The sequence below is a fragment of the Pinus tabuliformis genome, chromosome 7, assembly GCF_031772625.1.
Source record: "Pinus tabuliformis cultivar Carrire ecotype Pingquan chromosome 7, CPIR1, whole genome shotgun sequence".
In the NCBI taxonomy this organism is placed as follows: domain Eukaryota; kingdom Viridiplantae; phylum Streptophyta; class Pinopsida; order Pinales; family Pinaceae; genus Pinus; species Pinus tabuliformis.
The window spans coordinates 534,535,712-534,553,804 of record NC_142293.1 but is presented as its reverse complement, the minus strand read 5'-3'; the positions used below and the strand labels follow the sequence as shown (position 1 = coordinate 534,553,804).

General features: G+C 38.6%; 1 protein-coding gene across 2 annotated transcripts in view; it reads left to right on the top strand.

Annotated features, from left to right (window-relative positions):
• The window catches only part of FDC2 (2Fe-2S ferredoxin-like superfamily protein), a 267,848-nt gene that overhangs the window by 121,645 nt on the left and 128,110 nt on the right, over nucleotides 1–18,093 (top strand). Inside the window, exon 4 of one of the 2 annotated variants that reach the window (XM_089456046.1) lies at nucleotides 13,890–13,958. The exons of the other annotated variant lie outside the window; for it this stretch is intronic. Within the exon in view, the coding sequence (XP_089312172.1) occupies nucleotides 13,890–13,958 (69 nt within the window). The remainder of the gene's footprint in view (nucleotides 1–13,889; nucleotides 13,959–18,093) is intronic. 2 annotated transcript variants of the gene reach the window in all.

The window sequence follows — 18,093 nt, the reverse complement described above, 5'->3', positions numbered from 1 at the left end:
GAAGTCTTCCTGGTATGAAACTAGTCTGCATACGGCCTCTCCTTCTGGTTTGCGGCTCATTGACAAAGCACGCCACTCCTCTGAAAGAAACATTCTCTTCACATCCCACATAGAATTCAAGAGGGATTGAAGAGATATGAAACTCGTGGCAAACCGTGTAATGGCGGGGCGCACCAACTCTTTGTTGTTGGTGAATCTTCTCATCAAGCTAAGCATAGATGTATGATTATATATAAATTTTTTGATGCTTTTTGATGAGTCAACAATATCTTTGACAAAGGGAATTTTCCCTATGTCCTCTAACATCAAATCAATACAATGGGCAGCACAAGGTGTCCAAAATAAAGTAGGATGCCTGTCCATAAGCATTCTACCAGCAGCAACATAATTTGCAGCATTGTTCGTTATGACTTGGACAACATGTTGTTCACCCACCTCCAAAATAAACACATCCAGCAAATCACATAAAGTTCTTGCATCTTTGATTTGATGAGATGCATCAACAGATTTGATAAACATAGTCCCCTTGGGACAACTAACCAAGAAGTTTATAAGGGTTCTCCCCTTTTGGTCATTCCAACCATCTGACATAACAGTGCATCCTGTTTGTGCCCATGATGCCCTAAAATCCTCCAATCTTTGGGTGCAGTCACGCTTTTCATCTTGAAGAATCCGACCTCTGAAATCATGATAAGAAGGGATTTTGTACCCCGGGCCAACACTGGCAATAGCATCAACAATAGGTTGGAAAAATGGATTATTCCTTACAATGCTGAAAGGAATATCACTCCAGAGGAGAAATTTTGCCATCAACCTGTCAGCTTGTTCTTTTTCAGTTCTCTTTAGCATTGAACTGATAGATGGTTGTGAACCAGGTGTGGTTCGAGGAACAAAAAATGATGATGCAGCTACCGAATTGACTGATGCTGCAGTAGAACCAGTGCCACTTGGCCCACTTCTTTCAGCTGACCTTTTTAGTTGCCTTTTGAGTTCTTCTTTGGCCTCTCTAGTGTGCTCTAATTCTCCCAATGCTCTCATGGCTCTTTGGATAAGTTCAGGATTTGTATTTATACAAGGCCCCACATCATGTCCAGGGATTTGTGCAAGGTGAAACTTCAACCTGTACACCCCCCTGCGTATCTCCTTTCCACACAACTTGCAATTCAAGTTCTGTCTATCATTCGGAGCTTTAGGTTCACCATATTCCCAGAAAGGATCCAATTTCCTTGGCATGTTTGTTTTTGAACTTTGAATTTGCAAACCTATGGGAAAATAAGGATTAGGAAATAGGAATTTAGGATTACAATTTAGCATTTACAAAATTACAAGTTACAAATTTCCAGAATCCAAAGTTCCAAACCCAAGCTACCCAACCAAATGGCAAATGCCAAAAGCAATGAAAAAACATAAACAATGTTAAAAAAAAATGAAAAAAAAATAAAAATTGGTTCCCATAGTCATACCAAGTTACCCATCCCAAATCAATGAAAAAATACAAAAAATTATTTAAAAACAATGAAAACAAAAGGAAAATGGTGCCCATATGAAGTTTCCCAACCAAAAACAATGAAAAACAATGTTTTTAAACAAGGAAAACAAAAAAAAATTAATCCACATACCGTTTCTATGGAGAAATTGGTGGTCTCCTCTTGAATTTGTCCTATAAGCACTTAGATTTGGTCACAAACCCTCCAGCTGCTCTCTCCAAGACTTCCTCCTCCTTCTGCGCGCGCCCACTGTCCAAATGACCAAAAAAACCCAAAATCTCATTATAAAACGCGCTGCCCCGATACCCTGAGCTTTTTTTTCCGAAAAAAGCGCTTTTTTTTTTCGGAAAAAATCGGCAAAAAAAATATAGCCGCTTTTTTGGTATAAAAAGCGAGATTAAATCGGCGTAGGGAAAAAGTCAAAAAAGCGCGATTTAATCGTGCTTTTCACAACACTGCTTCTCACACATCCATTGACATATACTTTATAAGTGATCCCTACACTATCGGGACTCCTCCCATCGGGGAAAGTCTGTAAAGAGTAGGGAGACTTAACTATGGTGATAGTGGGCTAAGCCTCCACCGTTGCCCTTAACCTAGCAGTTCCCGTCTTAAGAACCCCTTTATGCCCCCTGCTAGTTTAAGTGGTAACATTTCTGGGGCCGTTGCTTGGGACACAAAGTGTGTGTTTTGTTCCCCATACGACATAATGACATATCATTATTGGCGATTGCATTGTTAGAACGAAGCTCTAGTTCTTCATTGAGCATTAAAGTTAATGCTTGTATGGTGAAGCAAGCATCCATTAAGGCACCTCAATTCACCCTGGCGACTCCATTATAATCTTAATATGAAAAATCATAGAAGATGGAGATTTCTCTTTATCCTATATTTGAAAAGCTCAATAACCAAGAGATTCAAGAGCTGTAAAGGAAAGTGGTGGAATATGCAGAATCCTTTCAAGTTATGTTGGGGAGCTTGGATATGGAGTTCATGCTCAGGTTTTATAGGTCACAAGAAGTACAACTTGACATAATAAGGCATGCTTATGAAGAGGATCCTAGTCATCTTCGTGACCTTGCTCACATAACTTGTGCTGTGAATATTCTGGATAACCTCATCAATAACAATGGGAACACCTCCTCTAAGGATAACGAAGAGTTGGATCCCACAAGCTTCCAGGTCACACAAGAAAGAATGGATGAATATAGCAAGTCATGCAGGGAGGTAGTAAGGGAATATAATTCTAATGAAGTTTTCTCCTGCTTATATGATGAAGAAGTGAAGATTCATTAGATGAAATGTGAATATAAAAAGAGCCCTACTAATGCTCTCCTCTTAGAAGCATACTACCAAAATCATGTAAGAAATACCTTAGCCATTGTGCTTCAAGAGAAGAGAGAAGAAGAGAGGTCCCACTTGTCAACCAACCAAGATGAAGATGACCTCAAGGACCTTGGTGATGAGCAGGAAGATGAGTCCTCGTTGGGACTGCAAGACGGGCAGGATGATTTTGAGGACACGTGCTGGGAAGGATGAATTTATGGAAAGTGAAATTGAGACCAACCCTACCTTTCTCAAGGATATTACTCCCAATGAATCCTCTTTTGAAAACCTTGAGAGAGATGATCCCATTAGCCCCTTGAAAAATGACATTGAATATTATTTCCACATTGAAAAGGAGAAATGGGAAATTATTGGTCCTCAATTTGATTGTGCTCCCATTTATGACACCGACAAGGAGGATGAGGATGAGATTGGTCTTCCCTTCCCCTTGGGTGCTATTTATGATGACATACCCATTGATACCCTTGGGAAGGAGAATTATTATTTTCCCTTGCATAAAGAAGGACAATCTTTGATGGAAGTGATTGACTCTCCTTTTAATGAAAGCCCAATCTTTGACTCTCCTTTTAATGAAGGCCCAATCTTTGATGCTTATAATAAGGAAAGCAATGAGGCTCCCACCTACCCACCTCATGGCTATGTATTCAAATCACTTGAGCCTCTAAATGGTGGAGAAGGAAATCCCATCGAATATGACACTTCACCCTCCCCTTTTCCTTTCCCTCTTGTTCATCACCTTGAGTCTTCCTCAAGTAAGTCCCTCATCCCTTTTGGTATCACCTCGAGTGACCATGCCCCTTTTCCCTTTTCTGAATATGGTGTCAAGGAGGAACCCTTCATTGAATATACCTTATCCCCTTTGACCCATCCTCAGGATTATGATCACTTCGCGACCTCCCCTCCCCGTTGTGACCATCACATTGAGAGACCTGTTTGTTGCATTCCTTCTTTCTCTCACCCTTCATTCCCCTCTCATCACAACCATGTGACATCCTCAAAGCATGATATTACAAGCAGTGATTGTGATGAGGAGTTCTCGAGAGTAATCATTCATTCCTCCATTTTGTACCTAGAAGGGGAGCCCTAGACCTCTAGAATGACCGGTTTTCTTTCTCTGAGGACCTCCCTCTACCTCGAATGGAGATCATATTTTCCCGCCTCCCACCCGCCTCGTCCGCCAAGTGACTATGTCCACATTTGATTTGAGGGTTGCCACGAGTAATTATATTGGCAGGCATATGTATATTGATGTGATGATATGTTGGTTGCACTGGCTTTATGATTACACTTAGTATTAACATTACTATGTGCATGTTAGGGTAGGATGCATTGCATGATGATTTTTGCATTAGAACTAACCACATATGATGTTTCTCATGATAGATTAGATTGCATTAAAAAAAAATGCATATTGGTTTATGGGCTAACATTAAGCATGGGTGATCATCAGACACTGTGAAAAACATGCTGCCCCGTGGCTTTGATCTTTGACATGTGCAGATAACAGGTCTACGGTGACCAAGAGATTGTTGGAGTTCTCGTGACCTCCCGTTCGAGCAGCCTCGTCCACTTCTTCGAGAGATCACGTCCTAGTTGGAGCTAGATGTTACCCACCACTTTGTGGGTGATATCCCTAGGAGATTTTTTTTTCCATGATGAGCCTCAACCGACAGTGAACAACCCCTTGATGCCTCCTACTAGCTTGTTGTGCCATTTATCTACCACCTGAGCCAGCCATGTGGTCCCTCACCCACTTGTATTGATCGTATGTTTGAAGGTGGGCCTCCCGAATCTAAAGGTATGTCTTGTCATTTGGTAATTGAGTATTGGGTTTAATTATCATGGATACTTCTGGGTATGGATTGATGGGGGCTGTTATCGCACAATGTGTGTAGGCCCCGCGGCAACGCTCAAAGTAAGGGTTGTCACTCTAATCCTTACTCACTCTGTTTAGACTCTCTCTTAGACAAGTCAAGGGGGGTAGTCCCTAAGGTTAATGGATGAGGATAACCTGTGGAACATAGGCTCTAGGAGATTTTAAGGATGAACAACTTGATGAATTTAAAGCAAGTCTCAGCTAAATAAGACACAATCACGAGATAAAATGACTACAGACCAGTGCCTTTAATTTGAATTGACCAAAGACTAAATAAATGACAAGTCACCCAGAGCAATTTATAACGTGGCAAAGCGACGATCATGAACAATTAAATGTAAAATGCTCAAAACTTTAGCATGCAAGATGATCTAGCAAAATTAATCTTTCTCCAACAATCAATATGATTTAAAAAATTTATCGCACCTTGACCATAGAAAAATCACGAAAATTTAAGATTTTGCACTCAGAACCAAAAAATAAGCAAGGAAATTTAAATTAGCATCTTAATTATTCATTGGACAATTTTAATGTGCTAAGCTTATGAAGCAAACTTAATCCCTTTTGAGTTTATTTTATTCTCAATCCCAAAGTCACAATTTTTTTTCTTTTTTTTTAAGATTTTTTTAATTTTTTTAATTTTAGAATTATTATTATTATTATTATTATTTTATTTTATTTTTATTTATTTATTTATTTATTTTTAATTTTTAGAATTTTTAGATTTTTCAATATCATAAGTAAAAACAAAACAAAAAGATGTGAAATAAAAACAAAACAAAATATAAAAATAAAAAAATGAAATAAAAACAAATCGAAATGAATTATGAATAAATCAAATCAAAATCGAACTCCAAATGAAAAAAATAAAAAAATTCTATGCTAATCCTAAACCAACATATATATAATACAAAAATGAAAAAGTCGAATAATGAAATTTAAATGAACCCTAACACCTAACGCATACACAAACAATAAAAAAGATGAAAAATTAACTAACCTAATGTATACACAATGTAAATGAAATAAAGTTTAAAAAATCAATTGAGTTATGTTATGTATGTGCAGGTCTTTGATGGCGGCGGCAAGGAGAGGCTATGCAAGTTGACAGAAGACGGAGGAGGGAGCTGCAATGATGGGCGAGGAGCTAGACGAGAGGAATGGAGGGGAAGAATGGCAGGATGCATGAGCAACGAGCAGTTTTGAAGGGTGGATGAGCTGTCGCTGCGGGTTAGCAGGATGTAGATGGAGAAAAGAGGTTGCGGATTGCAGCGGAAAGGGATGCGGACAGGAAGAATAGGGAAGCGTAGGAGAGGGATCTGAGGTTTGGAAGGATGATGCGGGTAGAAGAAGAGAGGGAGCCGCAGGAGAGCATAGAGCTAGGAAATGAGGGCCGAGGAGCAGAGAAGCAAATTGCAGGAAAAGGGAGCATGATGATAGCACGCAAGTATGGATCGGAGCAGCGAATGGCAGTAAAAAAAATTTTGAAATCTCCCAGAGAAGAGAAAAACATAGCAAGAGAGAGGGATAAACCCAAGGTAGCAAAACGATTTTAAAAAAAAATTCTGTTAGAAAACCCCAGGCAGCAAACAAATCCGAAAATTTTATGTTGAAAAACTCCAGACAGCGGAGAAACTGTAGCCCAAAATTCAAGATAAATCTAGAAAAAAGAATTTCATAGCAATGTATTTTATGCTTCAAATTTATCAATGAAAACCCTTGTTAAATCGTTTCCAGATTTAAAAAATTTAAAACCCTTGGACTACAAAACACTGGATAATATTCTTGCAAAATGATGTTGATGAACCCTAGAGATCCAGATCTTACCCTCCAGGGCCTAGATCTGGACAACAAGAAACACCCAAACGATATATAAAATGATAAAACTAAAACCCAGCAAAACCCAAGTCAGAAAACCAAAAATAATTTACAGATCTATGTACAAGAATGGTAAATCTATCAGATTTGAGGAGTATGAGTCCAACTCTTCTTGCAGATCTGATAGTCTAAGCCTTAAGGCTCTCAACAGCTAGATCTATCAATTTCCCACATAAAAATTAAATTTTTAAATTTTAAAGGAGTTGCTTAGCTCAAAACCCTTCATGCATTACCAATAAAAATCTTATGATAAGCCTGGGATCAAATTAAGCTGGGCTCTCCAAAAAACACGGATCGAGAGTTGGTTGGTCCAACTGAAAACTTACCCGAACGCCCGATGATCTAAAAATCAAGACTTTCCTGCAAAACTCAATTCAACGATCAAAATAGAGCAAGAAAACAATAATAAAACTCAGACAAATAGAGATACTTGCTATTACGTTCAGAATTTAGATTATTATTCAAACAGCAGCGATTGAGCAAGATACCTGTACTCAAATCACTCTTCAGAAGCTATTATCAATGGCTAAAAAAATTTACGCATGAAAAATGACATCTTACAGTATTTCCATGAAGAGTAACACTGGTGAAAATTAACCCCAAAGTCTTTCTTTATTATTCGAAAAAATTATACAAGAGCTTTTCGCTTAGCACACGATTCAAAGGTCGGATGAATGGGCTGACAAATGACTTATTATTTAAAGATAAATCCTCCAAGGGTTAGTTCGAGTGATTCTCGCCAAAGCAATCTCGACCGTTGATGAGGATTAAAATTTCTTTTAATCTCATTTGTCGAAAAATTTAAATATTCGGGGAAATTCGAATTTTTCAATTAAATGCATTTTAATTTTAGTTTCCTCAAAATTTTGACTTTGACTTAACCCCTTGGATTAAAGGCTTAAAATTTATCAAAATAATTAATTTACCTTAGTTCTTGGATCTCTTAAAATTTATTTTTTAAGGACCGACGATTTTTTCCTTTGGAGAATTTAAATTCACTGAGGACCTAGAATTAATTAAATTTCTGGCTTAGGATTTTAATTAATTAACCTATGAGGGGATAAATTATTTTTCCAACCCTCAAGACACTTTACATTGTGATTTTCGTATTTTTTACATCTCAAGGGGGAAAACCAATTTGTAAAAGACCCTCACAAACTATCCATTTTTGCAGCACAAATATAATCCAGCAGACCAAGCAATTTGTAATAAAATAACCTAACCAAATAGTTAGGATTATTTCCAAATCACTTTTACATAGACTCGATCTATAACACTAGGACTCGCCTAAGATCCCAATGACAAAATCCATTCCGGCTTTGGGGTAAGACTGAAGGAAAACTCTACTAACCATTCGAGAATGGATCGGTGAGACAAAAAACCTCTTGGAAGTAGATAGTCACCAGAAAAGTAGGTTTACCTAGGCAATTACATACACGACACGGATCTGCTGACATTATTTACATTATACACATGCAGAAAGGGTTTACGTAACATCTTGGAAGTGAAATTGATGATGATAGTTGTACGACACGAACACATCGATCAGGCGCTATCCCTTTTGCGAAAAAAGGGGGTGTATTGCTATGGGTCATTGACACGTAGTGGTCAATAGGGGCATTTGGCAGAAAGTGTGGGCTTAGTTTGTGCTCTTGTCCCCTTGATCTCTTTTGGTTGTTACCCTTGGATCTTAGTCTCGTGCGATCTCCTTTATTGACAATTTGGTTCTAGGGTGGTACTACTTGGGAAACCCCAACTTTGGGTGCGTGGTCCTGCTCCTTTACCCACACATATTACTCCCTTTCCACTCACTATACCCCCATTCATCTTTTCTCCCACCTAGGTCCACATTCCCATTCTGGGTCCACATAGGGCTAGCCTCCCTATCCCCTTGCCCCAACCTTGGGTCAGGCCTAGAATGATGCCCTGAAGGTTGAAGCAATTAAAAGAAAAAGTGAAAAGCATAATTGGCCACATTTAATAGGAAATTGTAACACAAAATGCAAAAGATGGCCAGGACAAAAATAATTAGCACGTGGGCAAAATCCATTACATGAGCTCTACCCCAATCATTGGCCATCACCCTAGTTCCATAGGCCATAGATGAGCCTCCTCTATCATTCAGGAACCCATAATTGTCCCAACCCTTGGAGGGCAATGAACCACCCGACCTTAAAGGGGGTAATCATTGCTATATCTTACATACCATGCTCTTGTCCTTTGAGCCTTGAGCAGTTAATTAAAGAAATTCATAAAAGGAAAAGGGCATATAAAGAAGGGTGGAAAAATCAAGGCCGGGGCAACTCATGTACCACGATTGCTCCCTCCTACACATTACATACCTAGGTGTGAGCTTCTCCTTATCTAGCTAGCCCTATGCCCCACTATGTGGCCCAGGATTGCCCCTCTCATTCCCTATTCCATTCCACTTATTTGTTACTTGCTACCCCCATTAGAGGGATGGGCTTTGGACATACTATCCCCTTCAAGGGCTGAAACCACCTAATAAGGTACTTGGCTAATCCTCTTTGGAACTTGGACACATTAGCACATGCCAAAGCCCATTACGGAAGGGCATGCCATTATGAAGTGCCCACGTTATTATCCATGATTTGGAAGCTCTTTTACTGATTATTTTAATGACTGGTTGTACTGGAAGCCTAGGTGACGCATTGGATCTTATGCAGGATTACAGATGGTATCCATTTGTATTTGATCTCCCTATATGGGATCCTATCCCCTAGAGATCTACATTGGCACATATAGGGTGTGCATAGAGAGCCATTGGCATCCATAGCAGCAGACAACACTCCACGAATCTTCATGGATGCTCAGATATTACTAGCGTTTTGCTTCTAGGATGATGGTGATATGCTTGGTACATTATGCCCAGCAGACCCTCATAGGAGCCCGACACTCTTGGCAAGTGTCCCAGGAGTTGTACGATGTCATGACAACATTCATTCCACCACTTGGGCCCTTGTAGAGGATCTACAGGCATCTCCAATTCATATGGAAACCCATGGGGTCATTTATGTGCCCTCAGACCCACTTGGAGCACCATAGGTTTACTACTTGGAGAACAAGGGGCCACCCCCTTGTCTATCATATTCCGAGGAATTTATTCCTCAATATGACACTTTTGCATATTATTATGCCTTTGGAGGGCCCTACGACATGTACATATTATTATTTGGCCCCTTGTGAGGCTTATTTTTACACTTGTGAGCTAGTTTGGTGGGATTGTCACCATTAGGGGTTTTATTTGCACATTATTTTATCATTAGGGGCTAATGTAGGCCCATAGGCTAATTCGAACTCCTTAGGAGGCTATATATTGATGTTAGATACACTCATTTGTATCATCACTTGACTTGGGATCTCTTTAATCCTAGAGAACTTCACATTTTCTCCTTGGTGGATATTTTTTGGAGATGGATGAATTGTGACCGTATGGATTTGGGATACTTATCTTGTCTTGTAGCTTTGTCTTGTAAACGAAATGTTGGTTGGATATACTCTATAACGTCGTAAGTAAATTTTGATGTTATTATTTTTGTTGTTGCATACTGCTAAAATTAGGGCTAGTTACTGCATGATTGAAATGTGGAATTGAGCATGTTTTAGCTAATTTAATGTATGGGCCAATGTTATATGAACAAAATGTCCTGAGATTATTTGTCTCGATAAGCTCACATCGTTTACTTTGAAATATAAATGCTTGAAGGTCACTTTTCTTTTCTTTCTCTCAACATTGGATGAAGCTGGCTTTCTGGGCCTCCTTGATCAAGAAACCAAGTTCTTACTCATCATCATCCTTCACTCCATATCCCCAAGTGAATTAGGTACTGGTCCCTAAAAAGGGTGGTCCCCCCCTTCACCTTTTTCACCTTTTATCAATTTTTTCCTAGGTCTAGCCCTCAAGGGTCACATCGGGCATCAATTTCACAGGAATTGACCCAAGGAAAAACTTCGATCTCCTACAAGCTATTGCGTTGATGGGTCCCCTCCCTCTCCTCCAAATTTGAGGCAATTTTAATAGTGGAATCTTCAGGAATCCCAAGCCCTAGCTCTAGGATTGAATTTTGCCTAGGCATCTCCAAGGCTAGACCTCACAGGATCAATTCAACCTTTTGAAGTATATATTCTTGTTTGGTCCTTTCCCTTCGCCTTGTCCAGGATGGTAACATCATTGGTTGCTGCTTTCCATCCCTGAAACTGGGTTGGGTCCACTTGGCCCCGTGTGATCCCACTTCTCAATAAAGATTATTTGTCAAGGACCATTTGGGAATCCAAGTTTCCGAAGGATTATAGGTATTGAGAAACTTGCTTATAAGCCTATCTTTTCTCCCTCAACCCTCCAATTGGCATCCCATAACCTTGGTGGACCAAGTCCCTTGCTTAAAGAGCAAGCAAGTTCCATTCTTCACTCCATCCTTAGGAAAGGGTTTTCAGGGTCACTTCTCACACATCCATTGACATATACTTTACAAGTGATCCCTACACTACCGAGACTCCTCCCATCGGTGAAAGTCCGTAAAGAGCAGGGAGACTTAGCTGTGGTGACAGTGGGCTAAGCCTCCATCGTTGCCCTTAACCTAGCAGTTTCCCTCTTAGGAACGCCTTTAGGTCCCCTACTGGTTTGAGTGCTAATAGGCACCACAAATGTTTTGCTTGGAAACCAAGGGGCCAACGCCTTGGTCATCATTATGAGAGCCCTCCTCTTCATCTTGGCACATGGAGGACATGGAAAATTTTAGGGGCTAATGTTCGCCCAGTGGGCTAATTTTCCATGATTTTTCCACAAAAAAGATTCGCCAATTTCCAATTTTTATAAAAGATGATTTGCCCAAATTTTAGAATATAAAATTATTTTACCTTAAAAATTGCCAACATTATATAGAGACTATATATAAAATCATTATAAATTTGAATAATTTTACAAATATATCAATAAACATTTTATAGTTTGCATATTAGGGATTAGTGAGATTCGCCAATGTTTTTAAACTTCAAGAAAATTTTCCATCCTTAAAATTTTCGTTGATGGAGGATTGATCTAGGCCTTCTAATGACCCTTTTGCACCATTATTCTATCATTTCGGCCTCATTAGGTAGGCTTGTTGAGTACTTTTGAGCTATTTGGTTGGCTTGTCACCAATTGAAATGTTATTTTGCACATTAAAGTTGTTTTTAGGGGCTTATTAGGCCAATTAGATTAAATTGAATCCCTAAAGGCTCATATAAATAGAAGGTGAGCCTCATTTATAAACTCACGAGACTTGGTATTTCGCTAGTCTCATTAGAGGATTTTCTACCTGCAATTTTTGGAGAGAATTTGGATGTTTTTGGGATGCACTTTCATGTTTGGATATATTGCTATCTCTTTGGAGCTTATATGTGTTATTGATGGATGGATATACATCATATTGTCTAGTAAGTGCCTTTTCTTGTTGAATATCTTTATGTAAATGTCTAATGCATGAAATTCTTTCTCATAGTGAAGGTTTATGCCCAAATTTACTTCATATGGTGCGAAATTGTGATTTTGGGAGGTTTTGCATGTGTTACTCATTGATGGTATAAAATGAATGTTACTAGTGGAAGATTGTCATAATTTCTCCATGAAACTCCATTAATTAATGATAACGAAGGTAATTGTTGAAATCAGTAGTTAAGGCTTTCTCTTTTAGCCTCCTTGAAGGTCAATTTAGCCTACTATAAGCACCCATGACTCCATACTCCCAATGATCTAGGCACTAGTCGAGTTCCTTGGTGGTCACCCTTCTTTTAAGCCATTTTTCCTTCCTCTAATTTCCGGTCTCTCACTTGGACGACCTTGCTAGGGTATCATGGGAAATCCTTGCAAGAGCTGATTTTGCAAATCTGTTTGGATCAAGTTCTACGTTGTTGTCTCTCCTAGGGATCCTCATAATTTCACATCATTTAAACCGTTCATTTGTGAGAAAAATTAAGCCCTAGCTCAGATTTTGAAGCACTATCTTTAACGTCATAGTGAAAGCCTTCCTTGAGGGTTGTCTTTCATCAAAGCTTGATCTTTTTCAACCCTTTCTTAGTCCTACCTTGGCCTAGGATCCTCCTAGGAGGTTGTCCCTTTCATGATCAATTCTAAAAACCTAGGTCTCTCATGTTAAGCAACACTTATCATAGAAGCAATTGCATGTTTTTGAAGAGCTTGTTGAGTGGTCCTAGTACATCTTGGGAATCTCGATCCGAGGTGCATCTAAACTCTTCCACCATTACAATTCTCTAGGTTTTGATTCCCTCCTCATAAGCTTTTCTTGGAGTGTCATTATCTTGCTTTTGAAGCAACCAAACCATTATTTGAGTCTTCTCCTTTGAATGGGCTTTGGAAAGCACACCATGCCTAGCCATTGACCCTATTATTCTAGTAATTTCCTTCAAAGCGGGACTCGTCCCATCGGTGAAAATCCGTAAAGAGCAGGGGATATTGACTGAGGTGACAGTGGGTCTTTGTCCCATTGTTGTCATTTGGTATAGTAATTGTCCCTTAGGTACCCCTCCTAGGACCCCTGCTAGATTGCGTGGCAACAAGTCCCAATGGATATCAGATATTCATTATAAGTGATTTCAATTAAAAACTTCATTGAGAGCCCTATTAAATACTTGATTCAGTGCCTTGCTACTAGTTTCATAGAAATTTGGCAGTTGTTCCAACACTATGATAGTATTATATTTAACTAACGTACATTCATCAATTCAACCTATAGTATAATTTGATAATATTCAAATATTTCATCACTTGGCATCCATTAAGGGCTTAATTTTGTATAAAGACGTTGGACAATGAGACTTTGAGTGCAATTCCTAATTTTAGTATTTTTTTAGTTTTTGCACACGAGGTGGTTCAGTTTTGTTTGTGTTCGTAAAGCTTCCTGACTGATGGTTTAGACTCTAGATTACTTAGTGAGGTTGTCCGCTTGTTTCCACTACGGTGTGCATATCCCTCTTGGCCCCTTAGGGTTTAGGGGAAGGCATAAGTTTGTAAGGTGATGAATTTTCTGATTAACAGAAGCATATTTTTCAAGGAAAAAACTTTTTCCTCACTTGATATGGATAAAAATGTGTGGTGAGGTTTTTTTAACAAATATAGTTTTTTTATTTTTTTATGTTAGATTGGTTGAGAGGCTTTTGCACTGTTTCTGTTGAGTGAAATTTAATTTAATTTCATAATTATTTCAGATTTTTATTTGTTTATTTTTTCCTTTTTGGAGATTATGTTAATTTGATAACTGTATTCCTGGAAATTTTGATTGTAGGGATATGCTCTCCTCTGTGTGGGTTTCCCTTCCTCGGATCTTGAGGTTGAAACTCAAGATGAGGATGAGGTAAATATTATACCCTATTGTTTGGTTGTCAGACTCCTTATAAGGTCATAGTGATATGGGAGCCAAGGATAGAATGCTCTGTTTGTCTTTAAAAAAAAATATGTTTTCTTTTTCATTTTCACATGTCTGTACAGTATATTGTAAATTTAATTTTTCAGAACATGTTATCATTATTATTGTGCTTACAAAAGGACCCTCTTTCTTATTTGAATAACTAGTGGTCCTTGAAATACAAGGACAACTCTAATGCTATTTATTGCATTAGTATACTGATACGATGTTGGCAGAATTCAAGGATAACAACAAAATAACATTCCACAAAATCATAATCATGAGACGAAAAGAGTGATAATTTTATTACAAGGATGACAGTAACAACAATGACGATGGCAACAACACAGTGAACACAGGCAACTTTAACAAAAAATAGACTTGATCCATCATCTTATGTACTCCCTATGCACTATCATTTCCACTTACTACACATAGTCACAGAAACATAACATAGGCTTGTCTACATCTTATTTGGTCATCTCGTCTACTTAATTAAACACACTAATGTACATGTGTTGCAAAATGTGTGTGTCACTTTAGCCATTGTGCACACAAAAACATAACTTCTAGCATGTAACAACTAGCACTTCATACTGAACTTAACTTCTTCTAGCACCCCTTCTTGATATTCACATCACCGATACACAAGTGTTGAGATCATAGATAGGGAATCTATGGTGAACTCCCATAAATCCTAATCCAGTATAGCAGAAAAATATAACAGCACTTTAATAAAGATGCCAACAGAGATGAACCCATACCATGAGGCTTGCAAGAGAAACCCAACACCAAAGAAAGAAGATCACTGTCCAAACACTAGTACTCAAGAGAGGAGTGCTACAAGTAAGATTGCCCTTAGGCATTTTATCACATGACAACTTTAGTGATAGATTTATAAATGAGGAGGATGGTGTATTTATACACATAACCCTCCATTAATGTTTAAGGTACTAGTCCCGAGAGGGTGACTAAGCCTACATTGTCAAACATAGATAAGTACAATAAGTTGGATTAATTACCCATATGTACTCTTAGGACACAAAATTAATTAATTTTTTGGCTTAGGATTTTAATTTAATTTTTCTAGAAAATTTAATTAATTGACTTATGAGGAGTTAATTATTTTTCCAACCCTCTAATTCTTAGCCATGGTGTCTAATTATGAGGGACCATGAACTAAATAATTTTACATGAAGCTTTTACAATTCAATACATGCAAGGGAAATACCCATTCGTGATAGACCCTCAACATTTACTGATTTCTGCAACACAAGATATGATCTAGTAGATCAAGTAAGCTGTAATAAAATAATCTAGCCAATTAAATAGGATTATTCCCAAATTACTTTTACAAAAATTCGATAAAAAACAATAGGACTCACTTAATATCTTGACAACAAAATCCAGCCTAGCTTTGGGGTGAGGTTGGAGGGAAAAACTCTGCCGATCATTTGTATCTAGAGACACAGATGAATAAGTGAGACAAAAAACCTCCTAAGGTAGAAGTTGTCATCAAAATACTATGCTTACCTAGGTTGTTACATACATGATGGTCTTACTAAGATCATTTACATTATAACCATGCAAAATGGGTTTACACCTTTAACAAACTGCCTACTGTTGATGAAATTTGAATGATGCGATCACTCAAACATGATAGATCCCTTTTGCAAAAAAAGGGTTGTACAACTACGGGGTCATTGACATAGAGTGGTCAACAAGCCCATAACATGCATATTTGCTTTAGATCTAACAATTCATAAGATTTCCATCACTTGCACACATTGCACACACTTTTTTACCACTTTGATCTTCATCACCTTATATAGCTTAACCTTTTTCAATACCACAGGTCAAAACCATACTCAAGCCGATGGTTTTCTTAGACGGGATCAAATTATCTGTTACTAGGCTTAATACCACATTGCAATACCATGGTAAGGACCCTTGGTATTTAGAATACCATGGTGCAAAAACTATACGCGCCTTTGCTACTTCATACTCGTGTGTGTACGTGGATTTTCTTAAAAAAACCCGCATATACTTCTTGAACTTTCAACTTTATCATATCTTTGCCTTTGAACTGTTATGCCTTTGCCAAAACACTCTGTCACATCTGTAAAACACTTCGTCACATCCAGTTTACATTTTCAAAAAGTAGGCTGCCATCAAGGACAACACATAATTCATAATTCCAACAATCTCTCCCTTTGGACTTGATGGTAACCACTTTGGTGTTAGGTTACCACAACTTGTAAATACCTATAGAACACATCAAGCCAAGCACCAAACCACGCTACTCTCCAAACACCAAGCTACTCTCCCCCTTTGACATCAAGGGCAAAGGGCTGACCAAATGTTGAATGAAGACTTTTGTATCTGTACTGCTGAGTATGAACACTAGTCATGCTCTCCTTGAGCACACGCTGAAGTTTCTAATGGTTGTACAATGAAGTACATGACTCTATGACTCATATGACTTGTTCACCAAGGACTCAAACTTACATCAATCATTCAATCACAATGGGTTTACATATTTGACATCATTATTGCATCAACTTCCCAAACACAATGGGGTTACAAATTACATCACATATCCAGAAGGACTTGACTACAATAGTGTTAAATTATGGTATGTTCTATGTTTAGAGCAATTTTACTTATTTTCTTTAATATTATCCACAGATTAGCAAACACATGTGCATAAAGTAAAGTGCAGATAGAACATTAAATGATCAACAGAAAACAAGCCAAGACAAGAGACACAAGATGTGGTGGCTAGCCAGGGACAAACCCCAATATGGGGAAACCCTTTGACCAAATCTTCTTTTATCTTCAATAGTTCAGCAGAGAGAAATAGTACAAAATCTGATTTCTGAAATTTTATATCAACAGCAGCAAACCCTAGATCAACAAAGTCAAATTTAGTCAAATGAGTGAAAATTGACCTCCAATATGCTTGGTCATTTTCCAGTCAACTTGCCTTTGAACAGCCTGAAGAAGCAGCCCTAGAACAACCCCAAAAGCTCAGTCAAAGTGCAGATTTCTGAAGTTGACTGGAACCCTAACCTAGGGCAGTCAATACTGGTCAAATTTGAGGTCAGATCGCCTCGATTTTTGTGCCAAAAATTGTGCCCTGCCTAGGAGGGGCAACCACACCTAATTCGCACTCCTTGGAGGGTCAACACTGGTCAAAGATGCTTGCTGTCCTGTTTCTGCATCCTTTTTGCCCTAGGATGACTTCCTTTTCATCCACACGTGTGAGAGAGAGAGAGACTCTTTTTGTGCAGGAGAGAGAGAGGTGTGTGAGAGTGAAGTGTCCAAATGAGGAAAAGAGCTCGTTGTATTTATATGCAAAACGTTGAGGTTGAATAGACATGATTGTTGGGCTTTTGAGCCTACATAAGTTGCTGGCCAACTTTGATAATTTTTCCATAATCAAAAGATATTCATATCTCCATAAATACTTATCGGAATCGGATGATCTTTAGATCAATCCTACACCTCTCGTTGAGAGGAATCTAGGAAAAATATCAGTAATCACAAATAAGGTGATCCACATGGAGTTTGGCCCTAGTTGCCAATTTTAACACTCCCTCTCAACTAGGGAGAACTCCATCAGCAATCCATCTGATTGTTGCTACTATTCATCCATCAAATGCACAACCCTGTACAGCTTGTCCCCTGCTCTACCCTGTTCTGTTTTGCTTTGCTCTGCTCGGCTCTTGCTTGAACTATGAAGAAGAAGAAATGATCGAGGATGTATCATACCATCCTCCACTGACCCAAAGTCAGTCTTAGAGTGTGTATCACTCTCACTGATCCCATATCAGTATCATTAATCCCACATTAATGGAGGTCATCCTAACATAGGGAGTACGGTAGATACAATGATGCGTCCATTGATAGTACTACTATGGTCCCTATCCTCATTTCCCTGCTCATTGATCAGATGAGAGGTACTTCCCATGAGTCCCAAACTGCATGGGTAGGATGCCTCGACAGGAGAACGAATCATCCTGTCCACAGGAGAACGAATCATCCTGTCAGTGTATGCCACGGAGAACGAATCATCCTGTTC